Source organism: Lagopus leucura, unplaced genomic scaffold (genome assembly GCF_019238085.1).
Source record: "Lagopus leucura isolate 7727_CA_CO unplaced genomic scaffold, USGS_WTPT01 Super-Scaffold_100001, whole genome shotgun sequence".
Lineage (NCBI taxonomy): Eukaryota > Metazoa > Chordata > Aves > Galliformes > Phasianidae > Lagopus > Lagopus leucura.
This window is the reverse complement of record NW_024962262.1, coordinates 45,013,007-45,032,758: the sequence shown is the minus strand read 5'-3', so window position 1 is coordinate 45,032,758 and position 19,752 is coordinate 45,013,007. Positions and strand designations below refer to the sequence as shown.

Below are 19,752 nucleotides of genomic sequence, written 5' to 3'. Positions count from 1 at the left end.
ACTCCTGCAGGCAAGAGGAGTTGCTGCTTGTAGGGACAGGGCATTCAGCTGGTGGGACATGGGGCTGGTGTCAGCTCGCAGGAGAAGCTCTCAGATCAGACAGTGTGCTGGAGGGATCTGTATTTATGGAAGAAACGTGTTTTCTCTGGAAAGAGACATTTCTGATGAGACTTGGTGATCTCAATAGAAGATGAGATCTGTGTAATGACATTGGGAAGTTTTATATTGTAGGTACTATCAACTGAGCAAGTAGTTGATTGTGTATGAAAAATCACTACAAGTTTTACAAGTTTGTGGGAGCCAGTAAAGTTTCTCTACATTTAAGCTTGATTCTGAAATATTGTTTGTATTGTTTTGTCGTAGAGTTAGCTAATGTTCCTCACCTGTTTGAGCAGCCTTTCAGTGCAGTCTGTTTGTAACTGACTTCCCTTCACTGAGCTGTTGTTTACTGCCTTCCTAGCCTGGCACAATTTCCATTTTCTCTCCCCAAAGGGTGTATTTGTGTTAGAACACTTGCATGTGGGCTTCTGGAGTAGTGCAGTTCCTGCTAAAGATAGAACTTGTCTCCTAACAGAGAACCACCAGCTGGATGGAGGAGCAAAATGGCTGAAACTCTGAGCTCAATCCAGCCCTTGCACACAGGTGTTCCTAGTATTGGTACAGTTTTTCTGGAAAATGATTTAAAAAACCTGTATATCAGAACAGAGTGAAAGTTTTGGTAACTGTTGTTTTATGCACGAATGAGAAATTCACTCTCAGTAAGTCATTTTTTTCCATCTCCTTTCTTGTTTTTCCTCCCCAAGGCATGTATTTTGATGTAGCCAAAAGCTGCTCTTTTACTTCAAGCTAAATAACTCTTTCAAAATAAATTTCCACCTAAAGACATTTTCTGTGACATTTATACTTCAAGTCTTGTCTTCATTTAAAGATCTGCAGCACTTTTAGAATCACAAGACAATTGTACTTCTAGTGTTTCACTTTTGAGTTATGTCATCTTTGGTTTTATCTGCTAGTGGTTGTTCTGGTGAAACAGTGCAGATATTACCTTTCAAGTTAACTGCTGCCTCTGTGAACCTTAGATACAGAAGGCAGTAGAAAGATGCCCTGGAACTTCCATAGTAGTACTGATAACATTAATGAGACTGCCATCACAGTGGAGTTGCTTGAGGTCACTGTAATAAAACCACTTATCGTTCTAATGCAGTACTTAATGTTGAGTTTCTCCTGCAGAGCAATGCTTTCAGTTTTGTTTTCACTTTCTCCTTACTTAACATTTAACTTCTAGCTATAATCTCCAGAAGAAAATATCAGGTTGGACATTAGGAAACATTTTTTCTCTGAAAGAATGGTCAGGCACTGGCACAAACTGCTCAGGGAGGTGGTTGAGTTACTGTGTGAAATGCGTGAAAGGCATTCAGATGTTGTACTAAGAGTTGTAGGGTAGTGGGGAAACATTGACGGTAGGCAGGCAGTTGGACTGGATGATCTCATAGGTCTCTTCCAACCTTTGTGATTCTATGAAACTTTACATATTTTCTGGAGAAATCAAATTTAAACTGCCTATGTTTTGGAGAATAACTAGATTTTATTTTTGGACACTTTTGCTGTGTTGACGGTTACAACTAAAGCTTGCCTGGTGGCACTCGTGTTTCAGAGTGTAAGCCTGAACTGTATGTATGCTTCCGTCCAGGTGGAAGCATTGCCATTTACCACTCATTTTTATTATTAGATATGGTCTGATACAATCTCCAAAAGACCTCGACTGGTAAACAAGCTTGGCTTTAACTTTTATAGTCTGTTAATATTCACACAGTAAAAGCATATGACTTTTGTGGTTTGTAACTGGTTAGTTACAACATTTTTGCATATACAATACTGGCCGAACAAATCAGCTTACTGGCACTGTTAGCAATGAAGGAAATGCGTGCAGAAGAGAGGCTGACAGTAGGGATATATCCTGAAGTTTGCACAATTTGTTCGTAGCTTTTCCTTGGTGTTTTTCAAACTGTGAGATACTCTCATATCTGATGTGAGGAGAAGGTTTGGTCTTTCACTGTTAGGGCTTTTGAACTTTATGAGCAGGAACGTGTCACAAGCTTGTGCTCTCTTAGCAGAAATGGGTTTTCTTGATACAGAAGAGTCATGTTAACATAGAGTCTGCAGGAACTGCAGTATTTTTGATTGTGCAGCCTAAAAGCAATATGCTTAGGAATTTTCACAATCTGAATGCATGTCAAATTTATATGGAATGCATGAATGCTTCAGAAAATTGTAATGGTTTTGATTCCTTATGTTTTCTGCAGATTTATGTCATTGCTTCTAATCCTTTGTTTTCTGCTATGGGGCAGAAACATTTCAAAACTTAATCCTACTGCCCCCCTCCTGGAGAACAAACGTGTCCTTATTCACATACAAGGAAATGTTAGCTCTGCAAATGTCACAGGAAGAACTGTATTGTCCTTCATGGAGCCACTTGAATGAAGTAACTATAAGGAAGTAATTTTAAGAAGTTCAACCCTGATCCCTCACATTAAAAAAAAATAATAATAATAGTAATAAAATCTTCTGTACGGCTTTAAGTAGCAGATGTTTAACTGCAGATGTATGGTACATTTTAACTTTATATAAAGAAGGAGTCTCCTGTTGGATAGGAATGCTTGTGCTATTGACATTAAGCAAAACCACAAACATTGTAGTGTAGTAGTGCATTGGCTCTGTATAAGATGCCACCTGAGAACCTCGGATCCCCTATTTTTCTGCAAAAAACTGTAACACAAGGGTCTGCTGGTGTTATGACATCATTTCTCATTCAGAGTGGTAATTTTATGTAACAACAGGCTGGAATTGTGGAAATCAGGTAGCTCAGGCTCCCTGTCCTGAGGGAATTTCTAAGGACCACACAGTTGAGGTCATCAGCCGTGACATATGTTTGTATATTTTTCTTCCCGTGCCTCTGTCCTTGTACAGCACTTTGGAGAAAAGCTTGATGACTCTTACCATGAGGGGCTGCTTTTTTTTCCCCTTTAGATTTAGAGTTTATTGGTTCTCTATCAGTCATTAGTCAAATATTATGCCTAGTGTGTTATTTACTAGCAGCTTAGTGGGTAGTAATGGTGATGGAGGACTAGGTGATCGTGTAGGTCCTTTCCATCCTTGTGATTCTATGATTTTCAATTAACAGCTTGTAATACAGGTAGATAATTTTAATCTGTTGGTGTTGTAAAAAACCTTTTTAGAATTGGAAGCTGCACGTAGGGACACCATCAGCCAACTAACTGATAGTGTCCTGTTTCTTCATGCTCTCCATATCCCCAGGAATAGCGTGAATTGACCGTTTTACAATTGCTGGCATAAAATGAACCAATCTAAATTGAAGAGAGATTATATTGACAACACTGGCACCCAGAACATGCTTGTTTGTAGTCTCCCCCTGGCTACATCAGCATATCGATTTGTAGGCTATCTGCCCATTTCATGTGAGTCAGAAAGCGGGGCGGTTTATTGGAGATTGCATTCTGAAGCTCGGGCTCTCCTATGTCTTTGTCAGTGTCAGACAGGATTGCTGTTTTAAGAGGAGGAATTTTTTTTAAAGGTATAATGACTTTTCTTGTAATACCAATTCTACCTGCACATATCGCAGGCGTTTTGAACTGTCAGAGCTCTTATTCTCCTCTGTTGTGCAAAACATTGCAACTTTCTGAATTCATCTTGGGGCTGTCAGCATTGTACGCCTGTATTCAAATTGAGTTTTCAACTACTTTATGTTCCTCTGCATTTTCTCGTTGGAAATGGAGAAAGCATGTGCGCTTACAGATTGCAGGGGGAACCCTTTCTGAATGAAGTGGTGTGCATAGCTTGCGTACTGAACAGAACAATTTCTGAGTGAGGTAATGGTGTTTAAAATCTCTGTTAAGGCACTCTGGATCCCTCTGGCCCCAAGGCTGTGGCCAGGTGGCTTCTGGAGATTCCCAGGAAGGAGTGCTCTGTACAGGACCATACAGAAGCACACCTGATGTTCAGAAGAAACCTCCCTTTTGTGCCAGGTTGTACATACGGTCCTTGCACTGAGCACCACTGAAATGAGCCTAGCTGTGCCCTCCCTTCAAGTTTTTATAGACATTGATGGCCCTGGGCCTCCTCTTCCTCAGGCTGAACAGGTCCAGCTCCTTCAGCTGAGGCGCTCCAGGACTTCCATCGATTCAGGGACACCATTCCTGGAAGTGTTTAACGGGCATGTGGACGTGGAACTCAGTAGGTTAGGTTGATTGTTGAACTTGATAATCTTCAAGTTCTTTTTCCCCCATGCGATTCTGTGATTCTAATGTAGAGGGTAAAATTAACTCTGTTTTGTTTGGCATTATAAAATATATTAGAACATCAGTAGTACTGACATTGCTTGCTGTTGCATTTGCTGGATGTCACGGAGCTACATTGTTTCTGGTAATTACCTGATGTGTAGAAAAATGTGGAGGCATGTGGTTGTCGTTGTGCAACTGGCAGATAGCTTCTGAAAAGGTAGTTTGTGCTATAGGGATAAGTAAAAAAGATTGCTAGATGTTTGCTCTGGAGAAGTACAGTGAAGGGAAGAAATTGAGGAACATCCAGAATGCAATGGGTGTTATTCTCCACCCAGCACAGGACTGGAGTAAGCTAGTCTTGTCCTGGCAGCAAAGACAAAGCAAATGCTTCTTCTAAAACTATGCTTATGTGCTCCCTTCCAGTATATTCTGCACCAAGGCTTATGGGAGCAGTACCCTCTTGATGGCAGGGATTTCTTCATTGAATTATGTTACTTACTGAAGCATTTTTAACTTCCTACTATAGATGGATAACTTTGAATGCAGAAGACTTGCAAGTAATCTGTCTATATGAGTGTGAGTATAGGATTTATGTATTAAGTATCATAACCAGGATGGAAGGAAATGTTACTGTTTGTTTTTTTTTTTTTTCACTTTGAGTGCTAACTTTGGCATAGTTTTATAATGCTATATGCAAAAAACTAAATGGGTTTTATAACTTCTACTGCATTAATGTATATCTGAACACTGTTTCATATACATACAGAGGCAATCTTATGACTAGACTTTATTATCAAGATGTTTTTATACTTCAGTGGCTGAAAAAGCAACAAAGGTTACCGACTTTCCTTATTTTTAAAGAAGGGATATCATTCTGAGATTTATTTTCTCTATTGCACTTCCTCATTTTTCCTTTCCCCTTTCTTGCATATTTCAGAACTGCTTGAAAAATTTGAGCAAGACTTACAGGATATAATTGATTGGTGAATGTGTTTTAATATTTCGTTGCAGAAGGACTCCATGAAAGATGACAGAAGAAGTTATTGTTATTGCAAAGTGGGATTACACTGCACAGCAGGACCAAGAACTTGACATCAAGAAAAATGAGCGTCTTTGGCTATTAGATGATTCCAAGACATGGTGGAGGGTAAGAAACGCGGCCAACAAAACGGGATATGTGCCATCAAATTATGTGGAGCGAAAAAACAGCTTGAAGAAAGGTTCTCTGGTTAAAAATCTAAAAGACACGTTGGGTAAGTCCTTTTCTGTTTCTGAAGTCTAATACGCTTGATGTGCATCAGATTGGGAATGCGTGTAAATACTTCTGTGTGCTTTTTTTGATTTTCTTTCAGTGATGTGTTAGATAATGACTGAGAGAGGGGAGGAGGGAGAGAGTAAAGGTAGAGGAGGATGGTGTGTAACCTATTTTTCTCATGTCATATAAAGGAAAGTAAGGTTTTACTTTTGTTCCAGGTTGTCAAGGGTTATGTATATTCAGTGGTTGAAGATCAGTGTTTTCACCATGTTAGGAACTGCTGAGACTTCTCCTCATGCCAGATCCTCTCAGAAATATGAGGGTATAAATGGGTTGTTCGGCATTGCTGTGATAGCAAAATTCAGTCACTTCATAAATGGGGTTATGTGGTGTGGCTGTGTGCAGTGTCAAGGGGTTATGCTTCTGTTGTCTGATGTGATGATCCTTCTGCTTACAAGCTTAGTATGTGCTCTGTGTTTTATGTTTGAATTCTTTTTTCACTAGTGTATCATCAAGTAACATAACTTTGAAAAACTGATTGCATTTGGAAGAAATATATTTGGAAGTCAAAGTAGATGAGGGTTTTTTGTTATTTTTGCAATGATGTTAGTGACTTATTAAGTTATTGAAAAATAAAGGGTTATGCGTATGGTTTGTTAAGGTTAAACATAATGATAAATGGTCAGATTGCTTATAGAGGCCCAAAAAACTGCTAGTTGGTGCTTTTGGATGTAGTGAACAGAACAATATGCATGGAGGTGTTTTGGGAGTGTTTTTACTTATTGTTTGGGTTCTTACCTGTGATTTGCAAACTCTTATGTAGGGGAAACTCATTCTGCTTCATTTTTATGTAGAAAATACCAACTCAACAGAAAAATCAGAATTTGGGATTGAACTTGTTAGAAAACAAAGAAGTTCCCTTAGAAGTATCATGGTCATTGCTCATACAGTTGTATTTCAGGTGTTCTGTGTGAGTGTTGTGTCAAATGGAGCTCTTGGTCCCTTTCTCATTGCTATGTTACCCACTGCTGAGCTGCAATAAAGAACATGGAAATTGAGGATAGCAGAATGACAGGCAGTCAAACAAGGTTATAACCAAATGTAAAGGGATAATGTTTAAAATAATAGGCCTTTCTGCAGTTTTTCTTGGATTGGAATGCCAGATAATTATGCCTCTTCAAAGATCTGTACGAAGAATAAGTTCCAAGATAAATTAACTAGTTAAGATCAAAATCCAAATTGTAATTTTAAGCTCCTTTATATAGACTTTGTTTATATATATATGTACATACTCTAAAATTATTTTATGAAAAAGTTGCCCTTCTGTTGTGATAATGCATCAAGCGTTTGTGTAAAAATGTGGAAAGCACTTACCTAAATAAACAAACTCTTTACATCCAACAGAAAAACAGGGAAGGTACTGTATGAACACACATGTTCAAGGTTACCTCCTTGGCCCTCACAAAAGCTGTGTGCTTTTCACTGAACTACAATGGTGACCAAAAAAAGCATAAAGCATGAGGAAAGCATGGTGGTTTTGTTTATGAGCCTTCCCTCTTGTTGTGTCTTTCAGACCTTGACACACTGCATGCAGTTCTAAAGGATAATAGCTGCAATGTGTCAGTTTTTCTGTATGTCTTTTAATTTTTTCTGTGTATACTTCTGTTGTGGCTGTAAATGCCTCATGACAAGACCCAGGTTTCTCTTTTGGAGAGACCACATGTATCTGCTAAGTGTTCAAGCATCTCTTGTGCTCATTTACGCTCCTACTTCCTGTGGTGATAAGAAACTGCCCAAGCCATTGATAACCCAAAGATCAGCTCAAGTTAAGTCTGACACCCTCTCACATGCAAAAAACACAGATGCTTGAGTATTTTTTCTTTATGGTTTAAGTAATGTGAACTGCTCAGTGTGGTGATGCTTAAACTTGTCCTGTGTACCTGACCTATGTACAATTTTCTTTTTTCCTGTCCTGGGTTAGAGTTCCTCTGTGTAATTTTGTCTTTAAGCCTTGCATGTCTTACAGTTGTTTCCCACTCAGAACAAAGAGGAGGTGTGTCCTAACTTAGAGGATGCTTTGTGCTGAGTAAGCAGCAAGAACGTAATCATATTTATTTATTTGTTTGTTTGTTTGATACTCATGTTCTCCATATAGAAATAAGAAAATTCTTCTAAGATCACAAAAAAAAAAAAAAAAAATTAAAAGCTCACTAATCCAGTACAGGTGGGAATTGATGGTCATGAGTGTTAGCCCTTAAACCTCAAATTACAAGCTATCACCACAATGATAGTGGTCGGGGGAATGGGGTGAAAGAAAATGAGTTATTTAATAATCAATAAGTCAAATACTAATCTTATGGAATCGCCAGAGACAAATTGCAGGTCCTTAGCTGCTTTCTGTGGCAAGGGTAATGGTCTTTTAAAGAGAGTGACCACAGAGTTGTGCCTGGATCCACCTTTGGAACTGCAGCACTCCAGCAAGCTGTTGATCCTATGGAGATCTGCTTCTCCCTGTCTCTTATTTAATCGATACCGTAACCATTTAATTAATAGTTGCTGTAGTTCGCTGTTGAAGATGCGGCAGCTGAGTAATTTTTCATCCATGTGATGTGTGTTCTAATGAAAGCTTATGATACCAGTTAATATGATGGTATGCCATATAGAAAAGCCAAGTATGCTGTGGAAGCTTCATTAGCTATTTGCTGTTGCCTCTATCGAGAACATTTTTAATCTCATCAGAAGATGAACTCGTGCTTGTTTGGTGAAAACTGGTTTCCTAAAATTGTTGACTGTCGTTAATTGAATTTCAGACCTTTTAATAATTTTTAATTGAATCCCATCAGCTTTCCTGTTGTTTGGCTTGGGGTTCAAGGGAGGTTAATGAGCTCATATGTACCTGGAACATGCAGCTTGCTATTCCAAGATAGTTGCCCATTTTCAGCACAGTGTTGATCTTCTGGAATTTCCATTGTAGTTTGCAAAAAAGAACATTAGCAAATAAAACATGTTCAGAGCCAGCTCTTTTAAATGCATTGAATGCAAATTAAAAGGCTGATTAACACTTGTTAGCATATGTTCATTAAATCAGTTACTTCTGGACTGAAAACAAGCTCACCTGGAGTCCCAGATGACCTCCACCAACTCTGAAGTATGCTCTTGTATTGTCTTACTCTTTTTGCAAAACAATAGTCTTCTCTGCGCCATTAACTTTATTTTCTTCCTTCTTAGGGCTTACTCTGTTGTTCTGTATCCTCTTTTAGTCCTTTCAACTGGGAATTTTTCCAAAACTACTTGCTTTCCTGAAGCGGCTTTGAGAGATTTGAAGACTTGTTATTTTTGTGCTGATATCTGTTTGGTTTCATCACCTTTCTGTTTGATACTACTTCTGTATTCTTAAATCTCTTTTCTCAACTCAACTCTCCTAGACTCATAGCTACAACTGTCTGTTTTTAATGAAGAAAATGTAGACCTTAGGCCACCAACTAAGTATTTTAAATGATTCAACTTCATTCTCTTTTTTGTCTTAACTAAGCGATACTGAAAGTAAAAAGCTAATGGCAATTTAGCCATTTTAAATTGCAGTCTTCTGTTTGCTCATATTGAATGAAATCTGGTAATTATTACTATTCTTTAGGCAAAAACCAGTTTTCCAGGCCTGTGATTAAAATTTCATCTTCATTCATTGTAATGAAGTTTAAAATAGTTTCCTTGGAACAGTGATTCTTTTGCGGGGAGGATATTTTTTATGCATTTCAGTTAAGTGCTAAATGAAAGACCTCCAGCATACATCTCCCAAGCAGAGAACTTCTGTAACAGTTATTGCCACGTGTTGGGATCCTGGTGCTGGCAGGATCTGAATGGATGCTTGCCATTACTGCCCCAGAGCTGCCTCTGAGATCTCTGCATCCATGACCAAAGGATCCCATTTCTGCAGCAACAGTGGTATGCCTGCTTCTTCATCTCTGTCCTACTGCATAGAAATATTACCCAAAGAAAGCAAAAACATTTGAGAATATGCTTGTAACAAAAATAAAAGCCCTACATTTTTTCTTTACTTTACAAGTCATTTTCCTACCACTGCTATGGCTCCTGAGACAGCAGCGTGCAAACGGTGAGCAGTGAGAGGAGTCTTGAAACGCTGTGCTGGTGCTTATTTATGTCTGTGATTTTTCTGACAATCGCTTTTACTTCTCAACCAGTACTGTGTGCTGGTAGTTTCTTAAAGGTGTCCCATCTTACTCCCTTTAATAAACAATTGCATTTAAAAAACAAACAAACCTTTTAAAGACACTTCAATTTTTGATATTTTTTTAGCAGATATCCAACAAAAGAAAGAAAAAGTTTATTAGCAGACACTAAAAGTACAGGAGTTGTTTACAATGTAGGAACAAAAGAAACACTAGAGGTGAGTGCTGATAGTGATGGCAGATAACTTGATGAGATATCACAGAAGTGTTCAAGCTGTACAAAACTCCTCACGTTTCTTCTTTATTAAGCTTTTATACATCAGCAAAATATTTCAGTAACTTTTTCAGATGCAATTCACTTGTTACATTTCACGGGGAAAGGAAATGTTGTCAAATGAAATAGAGAGAAAACAGTCCTTATTTGCATCGCTGTTCCTCTAGAGTTACTTCAGAGTGTTGAGTGTAGAGAAGCAATTTCCTGTGTTTATGAACCTCTGAGTTGTTTACCTTGATCAATCTGTAGATCCCTGCTTTGGTTCCTGACTGCTTGTATATTGTTGTTTCCAGAAATCATTGGTTTTACACCTTTTTTCTCTCCAGTGTATATTTCCTTTCATTTATTTCTGTACGTTTATTTGAAAAGCTTTTATTCCCACTTTCATATTTCACATTTTCCCATGCAAGAGCAAATTAATACCATTTCTACCGTGTCTTTCCAGTAACTAGAGGGGAGAGCTGGTTCTTTTTCTTTAAACACTAGCTCTAGTAAAAAGCTGAAGTACAGAATTTCTAACGTATTGTTTCTTCAATATTGGAAAACAGGCTCTGCTTACTCTTTTTTGATACATTTCAACTCCAAAGCTAAATCATTACCATCCTATCTTTGCATAATATGGTCATGAAAACTAATTCTGCCAGTAAGTCATCAATCTTTAAACTGTGTGTGGGTTAGTGGGTTTTATTTCTTGTTCTGGCTTTGAGGATTTGAAAAAAAAAGAACTCGGGTGGTTCTGTTGTGTTATATCACGCTTATTTTTTTTTTTCTACCCAGCTTCTTAGAAATGCCAGTAGCAGCCAAACGTTTTGTCAGTGAGCACGTGCCTGCTTTTCTGTGTGTGTTTGATTATTCCCATGTCTACCTTCTGACAACCATCATCTGTTCTTTGTGATCAGCCAGGTAGGCTGCAGAGTTTTAGGCCAAAACACCTTTCAGAAGTTTGACCCTTCTTGACTACAAGGTTTCAGAAAACATCTCCTCCATCTGTACTTAGATCTCATGTAAAAATTTGTGGCCCTACATGATTTGTTCTAGCTTCCATCTGGCTGTCACTTTGTGTAACTCTTTCTGCTAGATTTAAGAGCTGTGTACTAACAGACAGCTCTTCTTTGTTCATGGTGGTGTTCTGACATTGATAACATCGCGCCTAAATCTTTTCCTGAGTGCAGAAAGTAGATTGCTACTTAGATATTTCACAGGTGAAATTTGCTTACTTTGACTCTTACTGTGTTTTTTACCTGAAATTTTCCCAGTTCTTTACAGCACTATTTTAAAAAATGTAATCATGAGAAATATGCATAGTATTTCTGTCACAGTTTTGGCTATAAATTGTCTTCCATAAACTTGGCTTAATAAATTTGTGTTCATTTATCTGCAAACTGTCATAGGTCTATTAGCTTCACTATTGCGGAAAGCACATTGAATTGGTAATACGACAGGATGATCAAGTACCATTTTGAAAATATTTTTATTTGTTCTTAATTAGTTGTTGTCAAATTCAGTGTTTTCTGGACACCTTCTGGGTGTTAAATTTATTACAGACTAAAAGAGCAGTGGCTGTAAGAATAAATACATTCTTACTGTATAATAAAGTCATTGATGTATGTCACAATCTCTTAAACCTTATGGAGTGCATTTTAATAAAATACCCCCGCCTTGTAAGGCAATGTGCATTATTTTTATATTATATTAGAACTTTGAGTTTGTTGTGCAGCTTCCTTATTGCAGACCTGTAAGCAATGATAGTCATTTATTAAACCTGTTTAGGTTCTGTGGCTTTTTTTGTTTTTCATAAAAGAATGTTCTGAATTTTGTACAGTGCGTAGCTACTTCTCATGGTGTTAAATCGTATATAAAGATTTCAAAGAAAGAATGGTAGGAAGTCTTTTGTTTAGCCAAGCATTTGTGCTATTTCCCACAGCCTTCAGCCAGAGAAACTGCCTGCTTGTGGCTCGCATGGATGTACTGTTTGCTAGGTGGGGAACAGGCTGGATGACTGGGCACAGAGTGTTGTTGTGAATGGAATTAAATCAGATTTGCTGCAGTCACAAGTGGTGTTCCCTAGGGCTCGGTACTGGGGCCATTCTTGTTCATCTTCTTTACCAGTGATCTAGATGTGAGGGTCAGTTGCGTCCTCAGTAAGTTTGAGGACAACATTAAGTTGGGCAGGAGCATTGACCTACTTGAGCATAGGAAGGCTCTGCAGGGGGATCTGCATGGGCTGGACTGATGAGCTGCATCCAGTTCTGTGGCATTCAGCAAGGATAAATGCTGGCTGCTGCCCTTGAGTCACAACAACCCCATAAAGTGGTATAGGCCTGGGGAAGAGTGGCTGGAAAGATGCCTGTCAGAAAAGAACCTGGGGGTACTGGTTGGTAGCTGGCTGAACACAAGTCAGCACCATACCCAGGTGGCCAAGAAGGCCAGCGGCATCTGAACATGCATCAAAAATAGTATGGCCAGAAGGACAAAGAAATTGATTTTCTGTCTGTATTCAGCACTAGTGAGACTGCACCTCAAGTGCTGCGTCCAGTTTTGTGCCATTCAACACAAGAAGGGTATTGAGTTGCTCAGTTGTGTGTGGAGAAGAGTAGTGAAGCTGGTGAAGGGTCTAGAAAATGAGTTACGAGGAGAGACTGAGAGAACTGGGTTTGTTGAATCTGAAGAGGAGGCTGAGGGAAGGTCTTATTTCTCCACAACTATCTGAGAGGAGGTTGTAGTGGGGAGAGTGTTGGTCTTTTCTCAGGTGACGCGTGATAGGATGTGAGGTAATGACCTCAAGATGTTCCAGGGGAGATTTGGATTGGATGCCAGGAAGAATTTTTTCATGTAAAGGGATGTCAGACATTGGAACAGGCTGCCCTTGGAGATGGTGAAGTCCCAGTCCCTGGGGGGCGTTTAAGAGAGGTTTGGGCTTGGCACTAAGGGACATGGCTTAGCAGTGGACTTGGTAGCGTTATGTGGATAGCTGACATGATGATCCGAAGGGACCTTTCCAACTTCAGTGAGTCCATAATTTCTGTGAAATATCTCTAGCTGAAATTAACAGTACAATCCTCCTCTAGGAATACAACGGAACTTAAAATATTTTTCCTATATTGCTCCATGTTTCTTCTAAGCTTTCTAGTTTATAAAAAATTGTAGGTATGGCAATAGTGACATGTCTGTCATGTCTCTTGGAAGACTGGATGAGTTTGTGTTGGCACTTATAAGCAACATCTATACTGAGATTTAGCTCATGTTTATATAGAGGAATTAAAGTTCTCATACACAGTACAAATTGATCCTAAGCTTTCCAGAATCTTTGTATTAATACAGTTTATTTTGTAGTTGCATTTGATCAACAAAAGCGCTTCTCCACTGTTCCACATCCTGTTTTTAAGTGGTCTTGCTCAAAATAAGATGGCAAAAGTCTTCATTCTTCACTGATGATGATGATGAAATTGAGGAATGTGATTTTGTGGTGCTAACAAAAGCTGATGATAACTGTTTAGGTGTGATTTCTTGGGAGGTTGAACAACTGCCTTTTTACTGTCTTCAGAGCAATAATAAGTCAGTCTGATAGTGGATTGCTGTTACTAGATGCCAAGAAGACAGAAAGGGTGTATACTCTCAGGGATTTCGTATTCCCAGTGTTATGTTTCTTCTGTTCTATAGCATTCAGGTTTAGTAAGTAGTGGTGCTAATGCCACTGGAATGGTATGACAAGGAATTCAACTGCTTTTCTTCTTCCTGGAGATATGTCTGCCTTATGACCCATCATCATTACCTAGATAGGTGTTAATCTGCTTTCTGCAGTCCACTGATGGTCTTTGAAGGTCTAGAGATATTTAATAGCAGTATTTCTGTCATTGAAGCGTGATACAGGCAGATTCTGTTGACAAGGTAGGGCCTGCTATCTCAATTTTGATTATATATATATGTATAAATAATAGCAGGGGAATTTAATCATTCTGAATTGGTGTTACATTATGTATGCTAAAGTAATAACCCAGTGTATGCAAAAGTTGCACACTTATGGTTATGGGCATGTTGTATACCTCTAAAGTTTATGTAACTTTTATGTCTAGTAAGCTTTATCCAGTAAAAGCAGTATTAAAGAAATTGTCTGTGTTCTGAGGAGCTAAAACTAGACCTTCTCAAAAATACTATGTTATAATTTCTAAAAGAACTTGTGCTAAAAAGGAAAAAAAAAAAAAAAAAAAAAAAAAAAGTTGAAATAGCAAAGCAGGCTAAGGGGAGAAAAACACCAAGCATCATTTGGTAATGCTGCTGCTTGTTCTCAATAAAGGCTTGCGGTGCCGGATGTGTACAGTAAGCCTTTTATCTGATCCTAGGTGTGAAGTCAGAAACGGCGGTCGTGAAAGCAGAACCTGCTGCTTCTTGCAGTGCACCTGAAACACAGCTTGGCTGTTATTTCAGTTTTCAGTTACGCATATTACATTCTGTTGAAAGTTTCTTCTATGCAGATTATTTATTGGGATGGATTATTTAAAGGATTTGCTGCTTTAATAACTTGGGGAGGAAAAAAAACAAACAAAAAAAAGACAGGAATGTGTCCTACCTTTTGGCAGATTTTTTCTTATCTAGTTGCAGTGACATGTTGCAAGGCTGAGGGTATAAAGAAACCTTTGCTTGTTTAGAAAGAACGCTTTCTTTGTACTGGAGGCTTTGTGTAATGGGGTCTTCCCCTCCCCCTTCTCGGCCTGTGTGCTTGTGCTTGGAGGTGCAGTTTGACACTTATGTACTGCAGAACAGTCCTTCGTTTTAGTTGTAACCACACTTTGCAAAGATAAGACCATCACCTGAACTATGCATGGCTGCACGTGGTGCTTTCTTTTGGTGATGTTACTGCCCTCAGCTGTTGCAGTCTGAGGGTCTTGGTTTTGCTTCTTGATTAGCCTCTGGTGTTTTAACATGTACTTGTGTTTGGCCTCGTATGTCTTATTTTAAGTACTAAGTACTTTCGTAGTTTCCTGTTCAAGAATCATCCCACCGCCACTGGGTTTTCCTGAACCCTCTTGCAGCCTGTACTTGGCTTGCTGCACATAGCTGTGACCAACACATGCACTGAAGTAACATGGCTGGCAGAAGAGGTACACACAGAGTGCTTTCACACACAGTACACTCGCTGATACCACTTCTGAAGAATTTTGGTGACTCAGAGGATGAACTGTTCTTCTGTATTGACATGGCAATGGCTGCTCTTTCTACTGAAAGCATTGTGGGAGGATTTCCTCTGATTCAGATGCAAGTATTTCCTCCTGTGTGCATCCCCAAATAGTTCTTTCAATATCACTGGATCTCTTCGGTGATTCCCTCCCCACCCCCCAGCCTGGCTGTTGAGCATTTCATCTTCCAGGGTCTCTCAGTTTCTGATCGGTTTCTACAGCTCCACTTTTAGAAGACCTGAAAGATACGTGGCCAGCTGGTGATTTATTTTCATACCACACAAACAAAACTTCTAAATTAGTACTCATGCCAAAAATCAATTAGTTTTGTCTTAGCATGTACAAGAGGAGATTTCCGTTCCTTCCCTGAGTCTCAAAGATGTTTCATTTTGTGGCATATGGCATTGAGCAGGAATCTCAATGCTGATAATGCATGCAGGCGTCCAATGATTTAAAAACCTGCTATGTCAAAGACAGCGTCCACCATTTTTTAAGTAATAGGATTCCTAGTGGCAAAGATGGCTTTCCTTGATAGTCATTTCAACAGTAAACATGACTGTTTGCTTTTAATTAGAATTGGGAAGACATGACTCTTATTTTAATGTTTTCTTAGAATGTTAGGGTTGCCTTGGGTTATTTTTACTTATCGTGGCATGCTGCAGAACTCAGTGGGGTAATAAGATTACAATGTGGGTGGAAACATTTCTAAACTATTTCTGTTTGAAAGTAAAGACTATATGCAAAGTGTATTGTCTTTTCAATTTATAGACAGAAATTGGAACCACAGATCCAGATGACTTTGAGAAAGTCCATCCATTTTGTATGCCTTTTATACTTTGTATGGGATTTAAAATCCCAGGGCTCTTTCAGTTTTGCCAGGTGAGACTTCTTGTATCTCACTTTTGCACTGGAGTAGGAAAATACATGAGACCATTCACGGAAGCCTTTGCCTCCTGTGTTTGGTGCCTTTGAAAAACTCTGTGTAACTCCATGTAGAACATGTTTCATCTTAAACTTCTTGGCTCTGAAATGCTCTTGGTACAGGAAATTCATTATCTGGCAGTGAAATTTGAATGTACTTTTCCTAGTAAGAGATAAGCACGTTTAACAATACCTAAATTACAGGAATTAGCGTAGTAGTTGTTTTTAATGCAGTTGTTGAGTTAATTTCTTATGGAAGTTTCTGTACCAAATAGAGGTTGCTATATGGGAAACTTTGACAGTACTTTTTCCTGTATTTGGAGGGGAAAAAAAAAAAAAGCTAGTGATAAAGCAGCCTGGTTTTAGAAATGTAGAATTTTACTTTGACATTTAAAGAAGAGTTTCCATTTTCTGATTATTTTTTTTTTCCTAGTGAGGCCTTTCTTCATATTGAGCTTCTTAAGGAGCATGCAAGAAAAAAAAAAAAAAAAAGAAAAGAAAAGAAAAAGAAAAGCAGCAAACTTATAACACTATTACAACTGTAAAACTTCATTTCTGTATCACAAATCCAGGTGAAGTTTTTCTGGAATTTACAACAGTCTCCTTAGAGGAATAACGTTAATGGAGATCTTCTGAAGAACCGCGTGTTCTGTATGGACAGTCGGCCTTTGAGGGCTCTTTCAGAAATCTGGTGTGGAGGTGTGGAGGCAGCGAAGAAGGGGTGGGAGGTTGCAGGCTGAAAATGCACAGACTTTAGTTTTTTCTTTCCGTGCAATATCAGAAACTTCAGTTTTCTGAATGCCCTTTTAATACTAATGCAAAACCAAGTTAGTTTAAATTTTTATATAAAAACTACTGACATAAAGCTGCGTAAATGTGTGATCTGTGTATTCCAGCTGTCAAAAAGTTACGTATTTACTTCTGTTTTGGAAAAATTAACTATTTTATTTAAATCTTTTTTTTTTTCTTAAGAATTTTCCTGAAAATTACTTCTTTCTTAGTATAATTCGTTTTTTGTTTAAGGAAGGCAGTGTACATTTTGCATACTTATTAGCTGTATGCATTAATATGTACTTATTCAGGCCCTTAGTCAAAGGAGATGAATAAATTATTTGGTAAACAGAAAAGGGCAATTGTTTTTACTCCACATGTGTGAAACCACATGGAATTGCAGTCCTCTTAAAATACACAAAAAATCATTTTAAATACCTTTTAAAATAAGCTAAAATGTTGAATAAACAAAAATGGGTTTGATAAATTTGGTCCCTTCTGCTACATCTAAGACAAAACGTTTAGTTAGTAAATTGAGTGGTAGTCTCTGGTACCTTCAAGGATTTAAGTGGAAGATCTGCCCTGGTTTTATATTTGAGTAAAAGAGGACTGATTTCCATCTTAGTTGAGACTGATTTCTTAACTTTTTAATCACTGAAGTTGACTGAAATGTCTTTTCAAGAATATTTTACTGACTCTGTCAGTATATTGAATTATTTGTTAGCTGTTGTTCCAGGTATTTATACCAGGCATTCTGTTTGCACATTGGACTTAGTTGAATTATTCATCCTTATCCATGTTTTGCTTGAATAGTACATTTTTCAGCTCTTTCTGGCCCAGCTTCAATTTGAGTTATAATATGTTTACTTTTCAAGAAAAGCATTATTTAAAAAAAAAAAAAAAGGATTAAAATGAAAATACTTTCTTAAAACATGTACAGTTCTCATATTTTTTTGATGGTGGCTTCTGTGATCAGTTTTTAACAATAAAGCAAGCAGTACTGTTTAAAGGATTTTATTCTGAAAGGAGAGCACACAGATTGAAATACCTTTAAAGATGTATGAAGAATTTTACAAGTAAACTTTAAGATATTTTTTTTTAATTCAGAGAATTACTGGCAATGTGTAGAAATTTCAGTAACTGATTATTTGGAAAGCCAGTGAGAGATTCTTTCTTAATTTGTTTCTTTTCCTCTTAAATATACGTAGGTTGCTCAGAAAGTAATGCCTTCTATTTACTTCCATGGAAATTACAACAGATACAAAGAGCACAGTAACAGTATTTGATGGAACAAATTCTCAGCTATAAAACATACTTTTTTAACACAGTCACTACCATTAGCTATGCATTTTTGCCAGCACTAAACAAGAAATCTGCGTAACATGGTCACAAAAGCCTGCATAGCCATCCAGACAGTGGCTAGTCTTCAATGTCACTGTCACCACTGCTGGAATACACCACCCACTGCTCTGCTCACATCCTCTGTTTGATCTCCATAAATATTCAGGAAACACTGATGTATGTCAGTGAGTGCCATTTTTTCTGCATAGAGGAATTCAGTGACACACCTTTGTTTCATCTGCACTTCCACGTCAGACACCATTCTGTTAGGCTGCCCCTGTGCTGCCATCTGTCACATGGCAACAACATGCAAAGGAATATTAGTGAGAAAGTTCAGCCTCTACTGCCATCCCACCAACATCCACCTCTGGCACTGTGGGCCACCATCATAACACAGGGAGCATTTCTTTCAGAGCACCCATCGTATTTTCAGCTTGTCCTGCCTAATGTTTAAAATCTGTGTCTTAATATCCTACGTGGGAGCCGTGGTGGAGTGGGTATGATTTAAGGCAGTAGTTGAAGGACCATCTTCCATAATGGCTAGTGTTTTCTTTCTCTTTTCATACTTTATGTTTTAGTCAGTTTGATATTGAATAGTTGTGAGTGAAAATGTTGAAATTAAATACCTTTCTAAAAGCCGTTGTCATGAAGTTTGAATTAGCAAGTTGAGAAATAGCTCCCATCACATGAAATCATCAACTCATGTGGCCATGCAAACTACAGCTCTGGAATCTCAACACTAGTACTGATGACAACAGGGAACCAAGGAGAATTTTGTTATTTGGCTGATACATCAAAATCAATGGGGGATTGTATTGATCCCGCTAAAATTATGCCAGTTTATGAGTAGCTTTTGACAGAGCCTTGCATAACGTGTTGATTTTTGGGGGTATGCGTGTGATTACTTAATCTTTGGTGGCAGAGCACTGCTGCCCAGAGGCTGTGGGGTCTCCTCCTTGGGGGATCTCCAGCATCCTTGCTACGGCCCTGAGCACCCTGCTCTGAGTGGCCCTGCTGGAGATGGGTGGGCATGAAGGAAACAGAGGGTCCTGCCAGTCTGTGATTGGTACAAGATATTTGAAGACTGGCATTTAGTAGAAATCTAATCGTGTGGAGAAAGTAGATTCTGAGAACTCAGTTGTTTTCAGGCAGTGTGTTCTCAATTCGTTTCTGTTGTGGTTTTGTGTTTTTGTTTTTGTTTTTTTTTTCATTTGTAGATTAGAAATAACTTACAGTGGAACCAGTGATGGAACTGGAAAAAAGAGATTCATCCTTTATTGCTTTCAGTATTTCAGTAATAAGTTTCTGATGGTTTCTTAAATAATCATATGTAGCACATTTGGTGATGTCTCTTTCAAGGAGTTCTGGATTGAGGAATTCTGTTTGGAAACTGTTCATTGTTGCCTCTAATTTCTTGATACAATTTTCCTTGTATTGCTGCTTTTTTCTTAAAGGCCTCTGTTTACATTTGTGGATTTTTTTAATCCCATGAAGTTGATTTGATCATTAGTAAGCTACTGAGTATAATTTT

At 38.3% G+C, this 19,752-nt stretch overlaps 1 protein-coding gene across 3 annotated transcripts in view; it reads left to right on the top strand.

Moving 5' to 3' along the window:
- NCK2 (NCK adaptor protein 2) overlaps positions 1 to 19,752 on the top strand; it is a 69,507-nt gene that overhangs the window by 35,237 nt on the left and 14,518 nt on the right. For 2 of the 3 annotated variants that reach the window (XM_042867490.1, XM_042867489.1), the window contains one exon: positions 5,310 to 5,551. In XM_042867490.1, coding sequence (XP_042723424.1) covers positions 5,326 to 5,551 — 226 coding nt within the window. In that variant the 5' untranslated portion in view covers positions 5,310 to 5,325. The remainder of the gene's footprint in view (positions 1 to 5,309; positions 5,552 to 19,752) is intronic. The other variant, XM_042867491.1, reaches the window with a different exon arrangement.